This window comes from the organism of the source record quoted next, unplaced genomic scaffold (genome assembly GCF_019419815.1).
Source record: "Pyrus x bretschneideri cultivar Hongxiangsu unplaced genomic scaffold, Pyrus_bretschneideri_v1 Contig7, whole genome shotgun sequence".
Classification (NCBI taxonomy): Eukaryota; Viridiplantae; Streptophyta; class Magnoliopsida; order Rosales; family Rosaceae; genus Pyrus; species Pyrus x bretschneideri.
Genome location: NW_025999809.1, coordinates 4,131,973 through 4,146,552, shown reverse-complemented (window position 1 = coordinate 4,146,552; position 14,580 = coordinate 4,131,973). Strand labels below are relative to the sequence as shown.

General features: G+C 37.8%; 2 protein-coding genes and 1 pseudogene across 2 annotated transcripts; all 3 read right to left on the bottom strand.

The window, feature by feature from the left end:
• Nucleotides 1–239: 239 nt before the first annotated feature.
• LOC103961396 (chloroplast envelope quinone oxidoreductase homolog) lies at nt 240–2,798 on the bottom strand. The gene is made up of 4 exons (XM_048573712.1): nt 2,563–2,798; nt 2,189–2,330; nt 1,418–1,509; nt 240–1,317 (listed from the first exon to the last, which is right to left on the bottom strand). Exons 1-4 carry the CDS (start codon nt 2,626–2,628, stop codon nt 625–627), a joined length of 993 nt encoding a protein of 330 aa, XP_048429669.1. The 5' UTR covers nt 2,629–2,798; the 3' UTR covers nt 240–624.
• Nucleotides 2,799–7,005: 4,207 nt separating this feature from the next.
• Nucleotides 7,006–8,256, bottom strand: LOC103961422 (annotated as a pseudogene).
• A 3,260-nt stretch (nt 8,257–11,516) lies between these two features.
• LOC103961392 (UV-B-induced protein At3g17800, chloroplastic) lies at nt 11,517–14,053 on the bottom strand. Its single transcript, XM_009373929.3, has 2 exons — nt 13,644–14,053; nt 11,517–12,492 (listed from the first exon to the last, which is right to left on the bottom strand). The coding sequence occupies exons 1-2, from the start codon at nt 13,979–13,981 to the stop codon at nt 11,694–11,696; spliced, it is 1,137 nt and encodes a 378-aa protein (XP_009372204.2). The 5' UTR covers nt 13,982–14,053; the 3' UTR covers nt 11,517–11,693.
• Between the last annotated feature and the right edge of the window lie 527 nt (nt 14,054–14,580).

Here is a 14,580-nt window from a genome sequence, read left to right as displayed (position 1 = left end):
TGAGCGATCTTAAGTTCAATTTCCACCAAATGCAAATTTGAACCACATTATTACTAGTCCATTGTGAGACTAAATCTACCCCCTCTCCGTAGTATAAATAGTATTGTTTGTTAAAAAAAAAAAAAATAGTCAATCATGACTAACAATATTTGTTTTTAAAAATCATCTATTATTCATAGTGGATTGTTATTCTATGATTATTTGTATTCTTAATCACACATAAAACAAGATCACACCCATAGAATAATTCTTAGTCACACATAAAACAAGATCACATACATATAATAATTCCTAATCTCACATAAAACAAGATGACGCACATATAATAAAGCAACCGTCTTTGCTCTCATGCTTTGCTTGTAACATCAGCAAATGAATACAATTAGGGAAAGACATCCTCTCCGGATTTCTTCCTCTAAAATCCGCAGATCAAATGATCCGGATCCTTGAAATTTGATCCAACGATTAAAAATAGAGAAGTTAGTAAAAAATTTTAAAAGTTCTAATAATTTTTTACCGTTGGATCAAATTTCAAAGGTCCGGATCATTTGATCCGTGGGTTTTGGAGGAAGAAATCCGGAGGGGATCTCTTTCCTACATTTAGTCCCAACAAAATCTGTTCACTTAAGGCTCCACAATGATCTTCCCTGTGCATTGGCTATTGAGTCTCTTAGCCCAAGCATCTTCAGCCTTGCTCAGAGGATGCTTCGAGTCGATCACCGTCTTGAGCTTTCCTTCCTTCACCAACTTCACAAGACAATCCAGGTTCTCAGCCTTTGCATTTATCATCAGCGGCACCATCTTCTTCTTGGAGAAAGTGATCTTCTTCAGAACAAAAGTGAACAATGAACTTGCACCCGGAGTAAGGTCTATAACCAGCCCTCTTTCACTCAAATTTGGCTCGAAAATCGACCAAGGAATTGCTGACGATGCGCTGTGGATTACGAAATCATATTTCCGATCTGATGGGCTCTTTAGGGCTGCCCCATCAGGTGTGTTGTAGTCAAGGACCTCGTCTGCCCCTAAGCTCTTGACCAATTCAATGTTTCTTGTTCCACAAGTAGCTGTTACATGAGTGTTTCCGAGCTTTGCTAGCTGGACTGCGTAGAGACCAACTCCACCAGAGGCACCGGTGATGAGTACATTCTTATGTTGACCAGTTCCATCCAACTTGATACCTGCGGCTTCGGTTAGAGCCTGGAGAGCTGTGAGGCCAGCAATTGGTAGGCCTGAACCTTCAGTCGCTGAAACTTCAGGCGGCCTCAGCACTGTCGAGGTCTCACTTACTGCAGCATACTCAGCCAAGCCACCTCCATCCTATCGATTTGTAACGTGACAACAACATAATTGAAGCGAGTCATTTGGTAACGAACACATGAATTTTGTAAGTGAAACTCGGCATCTTCAAAATACTTACACCATAGGGGAGTATTGCCACAACTTTGTCACCTACTTTGAACTTTTGGACGTCTTGTCCAACTTCTACAATCTCTCCGGCCACATCGGTAACTGTCCCCTCATATGAACCATCCAAAGTTAACACATCAACTACTGCCGAAGATTTGAAGACATCGAATATGCATAAATCATGAAACAATTCATAATACTTCAACCTAGGGAAAGATGTTTTGTTTCAAACACCAACTGATCCATCGTCCCTAGTATTCTCACAACAAATGCTTCCACATATGAATTGGTAAGTAAAGATTTTCGGGTTAATTTCAGAATTTTTCAGAACAATCACAGTTTTCAGAAATACTTTATTCTTCTCCATATATTTAAGAGAACAAGATACAAGGCTAACTGAAGAACATAATGATGAATTCGGAGGGTGTTAAAAGGCTCAAGTCTTCAGTTTGTCATTGTAAAAGCAGAGTTCCTACTAATATATAGCGACTTGTAATTTCAGATTCCAAAATTAATTATTATGTGTGACTTTAGTTTCTGAAATGGACACGGAATAAGCATAGAACTTTTATTCATTTTTGTAGTTAGCATAGATTTGAGGTACGTACAAGCAGCTGCCGGTTTGCAACCATGTTCGTGGACGGTAATCCCTCAGTAACTCTTTAAGAGCAAAATAATGGGAAAGTCCACTTTAAGATGACGATTAAGATCAGAGTATGTGCTATTGTGCCATACTTTCCGTTTACAAATGCCAAATAGTCCACAGGCAAAAGGGCATTACCAGGGGTGTGAGGCAGTTTTCGTGGAAAAAGCGGCCGCGCGAGGCCTTTCTGAATTTTGAAATCGCTTGGATTTAGACTAGCTGCTTCGAGCTTCACCAAAACCTCGCCTTTCTTAAGAGTGGGGATTGGAATCTCCACATGCTGCAACAAACACAGTATAAATATAACAATTTATAACGGTAGCTTCAGACTAATTTAGATAGAATTAGAATATCGCTTGGATAGATCAAGGTCTCAACAAAACAAGTACATATTCACAGCACGAAACAGTACGAATCCTCAAATCCTTAAACCCATGTTTTATGGCTGTATTAAAAGTTCAAAACATACAAAGAAAAAGCAGCTGATGAATAATTAAAAGTTCAAAACAAACCTTTAAACCAGAAGGTCCTCCGCCATAGCTTTCGTACTGAACCGCATGCATAAGCTTTGCTGCCATGCCTGCCAAACTTCCGAGACAGAGTTTGAGAAATCTATACTTTTTGGTTGCCCTTTTGTTTTTGTTTTTGGTTTTGCTGCAACAATTATACTAATTCAGCCTCATTTATAGCGGTTCGAAAGCTTTGTGCGCGTGACGGGTCATCTTTGATAACTGTTGTATTGGAGCAACTTGTTTTATTCAATATGGTTCGACAGACTTGTTCCGGAGATAAATATATTGCGTGAAAGCTTCTTTCAGCCTGACGTTGTTGAACCGAAGAAAACGTATAGAATATAATAAAGCAATCGCGTTCTGAACTTTTACTTAATCAGCAAGAATATATTTTTCAGTTGAAGCTTTGCCTTGATCACCAAGCAAAATCTAACCACAAAGTTGAGAGATTTTTCAATGTGACCATCATACGAGGTAACTTAAAAATTTAAATTTTCCACCACTTATATAAAAACACGTGGTGTACCATCCGTATTCCCTTCACAACTGAAAATTTCTCCACAAAGTTGCCCGACCCTGCTCCTTTGGATCCCGCAACTTCAGCCCAATTGACTCATGTAAATCCAGAAGGCGGTCGGGTTTAAATTTAAATTTAATGGCTAAGGGTAAGGTGCTTGTAACTCGATTAGATAAAACTTAGCATTCACCCTTACACTCAAGGTGTGGGGATACAACGACTTACGTGGCATGCATTGTGGACAAATCATACACAAAGCATGCGACTCACTAAAATCGGGTGAGCTATTAAGAGGGACACGCTTCAACACTTGGTGGAAAGTAATTAAAAAATTATCTTTATTAATTCTTTAATTAATTTTAATTTAAACCAAACAAATTACTTAATCTTCTTTATATATAAAGTCAACAACCCCTTTTGAGGTTGAAGTTTCACCAAAAATTTTTGGACAAAAATGCTCCCAAAACAAAAATTTTCAAAAGAAACCCAAATAATGCAGGGGTATTTTTGTCATTTTAACAATATTTTTTTTAATAATTAATTCTTTTTGTACAATTTTTATTTTTTTAAGAGTACCTCACAATAGGCTAGCAATTATGTGATTCAATCAATTGTTAATTAAATACTATTTTCTCTATTTTTAAACACGTCCAAAACATCTTAAAAGGCGTATTATGCCGATTATAAAAAAAGGTCTTTCGCACGCGCATAATAATGTGATTAAATTAGTTGTCAAATGATAGTTTTTTTTTTTTTGAACAAACGATATTATCTACACTAAGGGGGAAGGGGTGGGCTTAGCCTCACAATGAGTTAGCAATAATGTGATTCAATCAGTTGTTTATTAAATATTATTTTCTCTATTCTTAATGTAAATTCAATAGAATGTATGAAAATTGAAAGATCAATTTTATTATGTGAATTTAGCTACTTTGATTGGTTTGTGAGGGCTTTTTTCCTAGCATGATTTAAGATTATTCATTTACTTCAAATATTTGACATTCCTTTTGTCAATTCACGCATATAAATATATTTAAAATGTGTAAGTTGCACGTAGTACGACGTGATTCAAAAAATGTCTTCTGCATACAAAAATGGCCCTTTTGCATGAACGTCCCACCATGCGGGTCCACATCTTGTTTGAGAGCTACTGCATATGGTTGTCCGTACTTTGTGTGCAAAAATTTTCTCATTCTTGTGGGAAATCAACTTTTATATACAGTGATGTTTCATCTCAATGACATAATACTCGTAAGTCTTCATTCACAATTTTTGTGTCATCGATACGAAATTGCAGTGGCTGTCTACGCACGATTTAGTGGTTTCTCTTTTTTGTCGGTCTTCCCCCCTCCCGTAATTGTCAGGAGCAGAACAAGTCACTGTGTCGACATGTCGTGTGCATTAGATGTCTTGACTTGTATTGCTTAAGATATAAGCAATTGAAACACATCAAGTTCTTGTTGGAACTTGTGAAACTTGTGGGATCTTTAGTCCCACATCGCCCATTCCTCTTTTGAAGATCCACTTTATAAGTGTGTTCCCACACTTATGGTTTGAAAGAAATTGGGCCTAAGCCATAGACTTTGGGCCTTAGACTTGAAGGGTTTGGGTGCATATGTTAAATGTCAAAGATTGGCCTTGGGCCTTGAAGTATCATTTTTACGTTTTTAATTTTTGCATTCAGTTTTTTCCGAAAAAATAAAACTATTCACGTGAACAGTTACAACCATTCGTGAAGATAAACATGAACGGCTTTAACTGCTTCATTACACCATTATAAATATGGCCGTAAGATCAGCAACCGAATAACAATTCCATCGCTTCTTTTTCCATACTTCACAGAGAAACACCACAACCAATTCACCAAGAATCCAAGTTCGAGTGTAAGAACTTGGATTAGATAGTTGTATCCTGCAAGATAGATGTCCGTTGAACTATTGCACTGGTGTATGGGAGAATTTTTGTCTTAGGAGATTACTACTGCAAACCTCTATCTTCGTAACCAAGTCAGTGTTTTGTGATTTATTATTCAATTTTATTAATTGTTTATATTATGAGATATATTGTATCTTTGTGAAATTTCTATTCGAAATAAACTGTGCAATTTTAGATATTTTATATATTTGATTGGTTTTAACAGTTCTGTCCTAATATTTTGTCAAGGCGTTTAGAAAGACTATGTCGACAGACTCACGCAAAACCAAATTTGATTTGACAATGCCATGGCCAAATTAAAGATGAAAGGTAATTGATTTATTTGATTAAATCAAAATTATGTGATCAAGTCACATCACAAACCAAATTTGTAAGGAGGTGGACTGTATGCCCTTCCATTTCCATACTCTCTCCATCCTTTTCTGTTTGTGTGATTACGGTTAAGCTATGTTAACATTTTATATTCCTATTACTTTTTGTTTTATTATTTCTATAAAAAATTAATATAAAATGTTGACGTGGCTTAACCATGACCACACATCACAGGAGGGTATGAGGAGAGTATAGAAATGGAAGGGCAGACAATCCACCTCCAATTTGTAGTTATGTTTAAAGATCTCTTTCAATTGCTTGTCGCCTTCTGTTAATAGGGTTGTTGGAAAATCAACACTTGTTGCACGAAACACGAAATAATACATTACATGTTATTATACAAATGATAAAATATATGCATTAAAAAATTAATAACTAATATTAAAAATTTTCACTGCTTATGTAAAAATACGTAATGCACGAGTCGTGTTTTGGTCACAATAAAAATTTTCTCTCTACAAACCATCTTTAAATCTTGCTTTTTTCAAAACAAAAAAAAAAATCTATTGGCCAAAACCTATCTCCATAGGTTTGTCTACCACCATCTGACCATATCACTTCTCAAGACAGGAATCACATCACCACCTTATTGTTTCAAACCATCCAACTTTCACGTGGACTTTCAATTTAGCAAAACCATTATCATGATTAGGAAATCCATGCAAAGCACTCAGTCCGTTGAAGATCACGTGAAATAGGACACCGATTTAACTAAATTTCTCCATGCTTATTGAATATTTCTACAAGATAATTATTATTAAAATCCAATAGTAAATTTAGGAATATATTAAATTTTAATGGCCTCAATTAAATAGGTCGACGATGTAAAATCCAGTACAAACACCTATACTTAACATCCACACATTTCCAAACTCTCCAAACACTTTACACACTCAGAAAACTCGTTGCATTCTCTGCCACTCTCAAACACTCTACTTACTCAGAAGACATAGAAAGCTCTTTGCATTCTTTGCCACACTCGTGACGAACATACACTCTACACACTTACACTTAGAAGACTCATAAAGCTCTCTGCATTCTTTGCCATACTCATGAAGAACACATGCCGGTTCCTCCATCGCCTCAAGCCAAACCCTTGAGGCGTTCATTGGTTCGAGAACAAGTTACTACAACCCTCAGATCAACAACTCTACATATATGTACAAGTGTTCTTGTTTCATTTGTTACAAGAAACTTCGTGTTTACACATTACTTTGCAAAGAGATTGCTTCCACGACTCGAAATCTTAGCCTTTCAGTTACAAAGGAGAAATATTTCTGTTGTGTCAAGACTCAACTCTCGATTATTCTGAAGAAAAAAAAAATTATAATCATCATTTGAGCAAACTAATTAACAGTTGAAAACGAATAATCCTAAACCTTGTTATTTATAATATCCAATCATGAAAAAAACCGAAATTATAATAAAAACCACACATTATTTATATTATTTATACAAAAATACTTTATATTCTGTTGCACAAGCCTACAATACTAAAAGGGAAAAGAGAAGAAAAATCATGAAATTAAGAAATTTTGTCTGCTTAGTTAAGGCTCCAGAATGATCGTTCCCAATGCATCGGCTATTGGCTATTGAATCATCGATTCTCCCAAGCCTCTTCAGCCTTGCTCAGAGGATCCGTCGAGTCGATCACCGTCATATTTCCGACCAGACGGGCTCGTTAGGGGTATCTTATCCGGGGTCTTGTAGTCAAGAACCTCATTTGCTGCTTAGCTATTGACCAACTCAACGTTTTTAGCATGAGTGTTTCTGACTTTTGCTAGTTAGACAATATAGAGACCTATGCCGCCAGCAGTGCCAGTGATCAGTAGTTCTTCAACTAGCCGCTTCCATCAAGCTTGATCCCTGCATTCTTGCTGAGAGCCTGGTGTGCTGAGAGACGGGCAACAGGTAAGCTGGAACCTTCAGCTGCCGAAACTTCAGGAGACCTAGCAACTACCAATTTCTCTTTGGCTGCGGCTAGCTCAGCTAGTCCACCACCATTCTATTGATATGATCAGCAACAAACACATGAACTTAATTTTATATGTGAAACTTTCATTTTTTTTTTTTTTTTTTAATACGAGCGATGGTGGGGGTTTTGTGGGGTTGGGGGACATGGGCGAGGGGGGCAGGGGTAAATACTCTTCACCAATCAAGCTACAAGCCCCTTGTGACCTTGTGCATATGAAAATTACACTTCAAGAAAGGAATAAAATGTGAAACTTACACTATAGCTAAGTAATGCCGCAACTTTGTCACCCACCTTGAACTTCTTGACTCCTTGTCCAACCTCGACTATCTCTCGGGCTACATCAGTAACTATTACCCGCACATGATGTCATCAGCCAAAGTTAACAAAAATCAACCTATTGGCCTAAGGCTCGAAGACATCGAATTCATAAATCACAAAACAGGTGTCATTGTCTTTTTAGTTTCCACTGATGCAAAAGAGAATTAATTACCAGGTGTGTGTGAGGCAATTAAGTTGCATGGAAAAAACGGCGCGCAAGGCCTTTCTGAATTTTAAAATCCCTGGATTCAGACTTGCTGCTTATAGTTTCAGTAAAACCTCATCTTTCTTCGAAGTGGGGATTGGAATCTCAACATAAACGAGCATGCTGTTGATGCACTCTTAACAGAATTTAATCTTCTCTTTGTGTATTTGCATTAAACATAAATGCGAATTGAGGCCAAAATCTACATAGGAATATATGTCAGAAAAAGAAAAAAAAAGAAACTTCTATTAATTCTACAAAAATGTTGATAGAAAACATAAGAAAATGAGCAGATAAACAATGAACCTTCAAATCAGAAGGTCCTCCGCCATATCTTTTGTACTGAATCGCCTGCATAAGCTTCACTGCCATGGCTGCCAAACCGGAGACTGAGAGGGTGGGAACTGCGAGAAAAGGAATTTTTGTATGCACCATCAAGTGAACCCCATAAAATGTATGCATCATCAAATGAACTGCATATATTATGCTGTAACGTGTTCATTCGGTTTATAAATTGGTTGAAACTTTTGTGTCCATCGAAGTTATCCCCTGATAATTGTTCTATTGGAGCATTTTGTTTGATTAATGATTATCTAAAGGGTGACTTCAAGCCAACAAGATTTCCAGTTGTGCGAGGTTCGGAGGGAAATGGCTATCGTACGCATCCTATATAGTGTTAAAACATTTCATTTATTGAAAATAGTCCTCCAATCACATATAAAATAAGAGCAATTGTATTCTGAGCTTGTTCTATAACTATCTATAGGCTTTGGCTTGGTCATCAAGCAAAATCTAACCACAGACCATATTAATTGTACTGTTTTCTTAATTAATGATTCGTTATTCCTAGTCATTTAGAGTAATCTAAGACACATACAAAAAAAGATCAATAGAGCAAATAATTGAATATTAGTGATATGAAAAAATCTGCGTGCGTTACTAATTTCTGGTTGTTGGTGCTTTAGCCCTATTTTGTTATTCATACATATCTGTGGTTAGTAATCACGCATGAGCAATTGGCTGTAGCACCCACATAACATGAAATAAGTTGAAAACCTACCAACAAACTATTACGTGCTTATGTCTTGCAGTAATGTCCATAAAAAGAGGAAAAAGTCGATACAAAACAAGGAAAAGTCGATACAATTTGCTCTTATGATTTAAATTACGATGCACATAGTTTTTACAGCAAATTGAAGAAGTTTTACATATAATCAAGCATTCTCTGTAACATATCCAAACGCATCCTTGTAATTATTCCACATATCATTCACAATACTATAAACCATCTCGAAAAACTCTTCGGAAATCTCCGGATAATCAGTGAGCAACCCATCGAGCGATTCAAGCGTAGTCTTTGTTTTCTCCACAAGATCTACAACCGCAGAAGTGGTAACGCCAGCAGAACCTGTTACACTTCCTTTTAGAAAATCAAAGAAAGTGGAGATTATAGCACGTATTGCTTCCATTACAAGTCCCACAAAGTACTCGGAACATGACCTGATGACCTCTATGACTAGTTGTAACGTGCCATGGATGCCTTGGCCTGGTGCTCTTAATCCCTGGATCAGTAACATGAGAAGATGAGCCGTCGTGGACAAGATCAAGCGCGTAACCAAGTTCAATATGAAGCTCAATGTGAAGAAGATGGGTTTGAGAAGGAACACAACCATCTTCGCTGAATGCTGATTGTTACGAGTCTTTTTAAATAGCATGCAGTGTTGGAAGCTACTTGGTTTATTATATACGTGTGATTAAGGCTTGCACGGAGTTGATGTCACAAGATTACAATAGCTTATACGCAATGCTAATTGTTTACCATTGGAGTGGCGAACCTTTTTTGGCCGTAATTTTATAAGGAGCAGTTGTTGAATCGTTATCTTCCGTTAAATTTCAATGTCACTAAGAAATATAAATGGCGCTTTCGTAAGGACTGATTGTAACCAAAATTAATAGTAATTAACTGAATCAAATGGTTTCGTTTTGCTTACACAAAACATAATCGAATCAAGTCGGGGTTATCAACTATTTAAATAAGGAGTTGAAGTTTCACATCAACGTGTATGATGAAGTTTACTTAAGAAACATTAATCGCATTAGTACTAATCTGCGGATTAGGATCCAAAATCCAACTGAAGCATGTGAACTTTACTGTTACATATATTACTAGTACATTATACCCAAGGCATTCGTAAATAACCGAAAACAGAGCTTGTGTAACTGAGAAGCATCGACGTAAGGAAGGTCAGAACGATGCATCTTGATTCCAGTATACTTGACGTGGTATGACACCGGATCATATAAAACCAATTCTCCGCTAAAATCCAAACCAAACACAACTATATGAACTCTACTATTTGTTCTAAACCCCAAGGGACATGCTACAAATCCCCTTGGCGGAATACAGATAGTGCGGATCTTTTTCCAAGTATCCGCTTCCAAAACCCACGCGTCACAATAGCAGTCCTTCCCATCAACCAGGTCTAGTCTATGATGGAACAAAGAGAGTGATTTCTCAAACACTTGAAAAGTAATCAAAACCGAACACTTGGTGCAATTTATCAGGATACAGAATCTTTTGAAAAACCTCACTACCCAGCTCAAAAGATAGGATGAATGAGCACTTCTCAGAACTCCCCTTTGCAATCCAATACGCGACTCCACTCAAGAATGCACCCCTGTTTTGCAAAACTGACATCTTGTGAAACAGGAGGTACTGCAGTAAATTTTCTCCATGAGTCCAATCTGTCTGTAAATTTCAACGCAAAGTTTCTTGCGCAACCTCTGAATCCTCATCTTTCTTAGGATTGGGGATTGCAACCTTAACATGCTGCAACATGAAATATAAATACATGTAAGAAATTTAGCTCCACAAGAAGGAAAAATACTAACCTTTAAACGAAAAGGCCCTCTGCCATAGCTCTCGTACTGAACCGCATCCATACGCGTAGCAGCCATCACTGCCAACAGGTACGAAACCGGATTTTAAAGTGAGATGGGCTGAGGACTGTGGATTGTGGTTTTAGAAATTTACATAGAAAAAAGAAAGCTTTTGTCAACTTAAAATGATGTTTGCATCGCACGATTAATAGTATACATGAAGTGAGTGTCAAAACTGTTCACCTTTGACTAACACATTAGGTGACCAGAAGACTTCAATATATTTATACATTAGGTGAATCAGGTCGAATCATTTATTGATATAATATTAGTTTTTTTATTTTTTTTTAAATATTTTTTTAAATTTTTAATTTTTAAGGGGGGATAACTGATGGCAAGCCAGTTATTCATCCATTCTGGACTTGGAGAGGCTATAAGGAATTTCACCTTGCCAATGGCCACATCAGATCCTAATCCTATAATCATGTGACTTTCAAGTAGTGTAACATGTTGTGTCCGAATTTATCACCCGTAGCAAATACCTATCAAATTCATTGCCTTGGGGCCTAAGTTTACTTGCTATTCTATTTCTTCCAATTAGCAAGTAGCCTGAAAACATTACTCTTGCTCCTTCCAACTCCTCCTAAAATTTGATAAGAGTCGGAGGGCAACAAGAATCAAAATCCTAGACCTAATCAGCAATCTCATACATAAATTAGCAAACCATCATCCCATAGAGAGAAAAGGGTAAATATTGGCAAAGGATAAAAACTATACTTTATTTATAGTCATCATGTACACTATACAATGGAAAACCACCCAGCGCCTCCATGGCAGAGCCAAAATGCAGAGTACGAAATCCTTGCTATTTACAAAGATAATTAACCCAAACCATATTCGGGGGAAAAAAGAACTACCATATCTACTAATTAGTTCGACTTAAGCTCATATATTGTCTCAATGCATTCTTCAGTGTCCCAGAGGAATGAACCAAAGGCGACAGCCTCCAAAACTAGCCTCTTCAGACTTGAATATGAAGTTGAGATAACTTCATCGGTCTCAGGCAAACCCATGCTCCCATCATCGCCGAAGAGTGCACAACAGTGATTCTTAATTAAATTCACAGCCACCTTGGATCTCAGTTTTGCGCATCTCTGAATTGTATCAGGACCAAACCCCATCACATAACATCTCAACTTTCCATCTGTCTTCTCCTGCCTACTTGGCCCTTGAAACTTCGTTTGAATGCTGCCAATGCGGCCAAAGAGAAGATTTTTGTTTCCATTAGGACACATTTCCTGAAACTGAAGGGAGGTTCTGTGACTCATATGAAGGTCTTGGCTTTCCAAAGTTAGAATGTGGTCCAGGCTGTGTCTCAATGAGGCAGATTTCAGAAAGTAACCGTATAAGATGGAAGCCACATATGCTTGACCAAGTGTTTGACGTGTGATCGTTGTCACTGCCCAATTGTCTGTGACGCTAGAATTTGCCTTCAAGCCAATGACTGTGCTTACATGTTCCCTTATCATCTCCAAAACGTCCATGCTGTAAAGGGACTCTAGCTCCCAATCCTTTGAAGGCCATATCTCCATTCTCCCATTGTAGATGCATCTAGAAAGCTTAGGAACCAAATGAACTTTGATCTCAGAAAACTTGTAAAAGACTAACAGGTACATGACATCTTCGACAACAGTCTCACACTCCTGCTCCTTCAGTTGTGCAATCCTCCTGGCATTTCAGTAATATCTTAGGTCAAAGAAATAAATGTAATTATAAAGAAATCTAAACAGAAATTCCACATACGAGAGGTTTAACCCACCAAGCACTTACAAGGAGTGGTTCACCAATTTACTTACGCTAATGGGATAGTAAAAGGGTCGCTAGGCAAGAACACCCAGCAATATTACTGCAGTCACCGCCTGCCTATGTGCACAGGTAAAAAGTGCATGTTAGGCATAGCAAGGGCATTCAAGAATGCCCTACTCAAGATCATCAGTCCTTCCTACACCGATAAATTTAAAAGGTAACAACATAGCACATAAACAACAATTTCTTTATTAAAGACCTAAAACATCAATGTGGTTTCACATATCGTTATAAACTACATCACCTCCTACTAATGAATTCTCTCAGATCACGCAAGAACTTAAGGGATTCCTATGAACATAGTGATTTCCTCGCGAAGATATAACAAGGGAAACTCTCCATCCTTCAACACTGTAAATCATAGTCTATGATGACTCATGAGTCTATCCATCCATCGTCCAAGCTGAAATTTTGAACAGAGCAAAAAGGAAAAAGAAGAAGCAAAAACTTAACTTCTAGCTCTTAGGGAAGTGACTTTCACACCCCCGTTTTCTCCTTCTGCACTCCTCCCTATCTTTCCGTCCCTAATTCTCCCTTGAATTATTCAATCCAAAGGAAAGAAAAACAGGGGGGAGTGCATGGGGAGAAACAGGGAGTGTTGAAATCACTACCATAGCTCATATCACACAGCACACGAAAGAGAAAAACTTGATCATCTTGACAGAGCATCAAAATTACAGTACGCCGAAAACCTTCATGTCCATTACAAATGCTTATGAAGTACTGAAAAAAGTACTAAAGTCACAGTACCAACTATAAAGTTACTATTTTTTTACTAATAAGGAGATGAACAGCTAGAGGGATTGGATTTGTCATTATTTTACGGTTAAATTGCTTATACATCACAGCAACAACTATAAAGTTTCAATCTGTACGAGAAAAATTAGAAAAAAAAATCACATAAATCCGGAAAGATTACTGTAAAAATAGAACCTTTATAAGTTGATATGCAATTTAAGCAAAACCAGAAAAAAAAATAATAAAAAAAAAAGTAATGGGATTTAAGCAAATACCTATGAAGGCAGGCCTCATGAGAGGCGGCGCTGAGAGACGCACGCGAGAGAGCGAGTTCCCGATCATCGGCCAACTTCTTCAACTCCTGAGCGACCGCAAGATGGAACAGCTGCGGATGATTCTGCAATACGGTGCAGAGGTCCTTTCCGGGTCTGGTCCGCGGGTCGAGCGGCGAGTTGAGGCTGCTGAACTCGCAGTGGCTAGCCCCGGCTCCGGCGACGACGGTCAACGGCCTGAAGAACCGATTGGTGGTCCGCGATTGGACGGCGGTGCGGGAAGGAGCGAAGGCCGGGGTTACGCGGAGCTTGAGGGATGAGAGGGCGAGACAATGGTCCATCAACAAAGGCTGGATTTTGGATTATTTTGAGAGTGGGAGTGAAAGTTCAGAATTTCTTTTTTTTTTTTTTTTTATTTGGTGGGGGAGAAGAATATATGGAGAAATTTGGATAGGGTTGTCGCGGTGGTTGAGTCAGAGAGCAAGAGGGATTGGGGGTCTGCGGTCGGCTGTAGTGTTCTGATTGGGCCACGTGGCGCAATCGGGTCCGTCGGATTGTTTCACCAGAAGAAGGATGAGGGTGTTTATAATGATTTATGTAATGCACGAGCAGTGTCATAACAAAATTTGTTTAAACAGTGAATAGAAAAAAAAAATTCTTGAGTCCGACGGTCGAGCCAAATAGACTGTATGACTCACTTGTAAGAAATGAGCCATTGGTGCTATTTGGTTTCCTGTTCGTACAAATCTCAATATAAAAATCTCGTCATTACGAGTCAATTAAAAAGTCTATATGGTTCGACTACTAGGCACAAATTTTTTTACACAACTAAGTATTAATTTCTTAATAAGTATACTGTCCTTGCTAGAGGAAATTGAGAACTATTGTTTTGAACTGCACGAAACACCATCATTTGATATCATCATTCGTTCCACTCCAA

Bases quoted from the DNA above. Each gene is read 5' to 3' on its own strand.
- LOC103961392 (XM_009373929.3), bottom strand. From the start codon at position 13,981: ATGGACCATTGTCTCGCCCTCTCATCCCTCAAGCTCCGCGTAACCCCG. The intron at 12,493-13,643 runs GTATTTGCTTAA...CTGAAATGCCAG, and splicing joins CATGAGGCCTGCCTTCATAG to GAGGATTGCACAACTGAAGG.
- LOC103961396 (XM_048573712.1), bottom strand. From the start codon at position 2,628: ATGGCAGCAAAGCTTATGCATGCGGTTCAGTACGAAAGCTATGGCGGA. The intron at 2,331-2,562 runs GTTTGTTTTGAA...TGTTTGTTGCAG, and splicing joins GAGGACCTTCTGGTTTAAAG to CATGTGGAGATTCCAATCCC. The intron at 1,318-1,417 runs GTAAGTATTTTG...ACAAATCGATAG, and splicing joins TGGCAATACTCCCCTATGGT to GATGGAGGTGGCTTGGCTGA.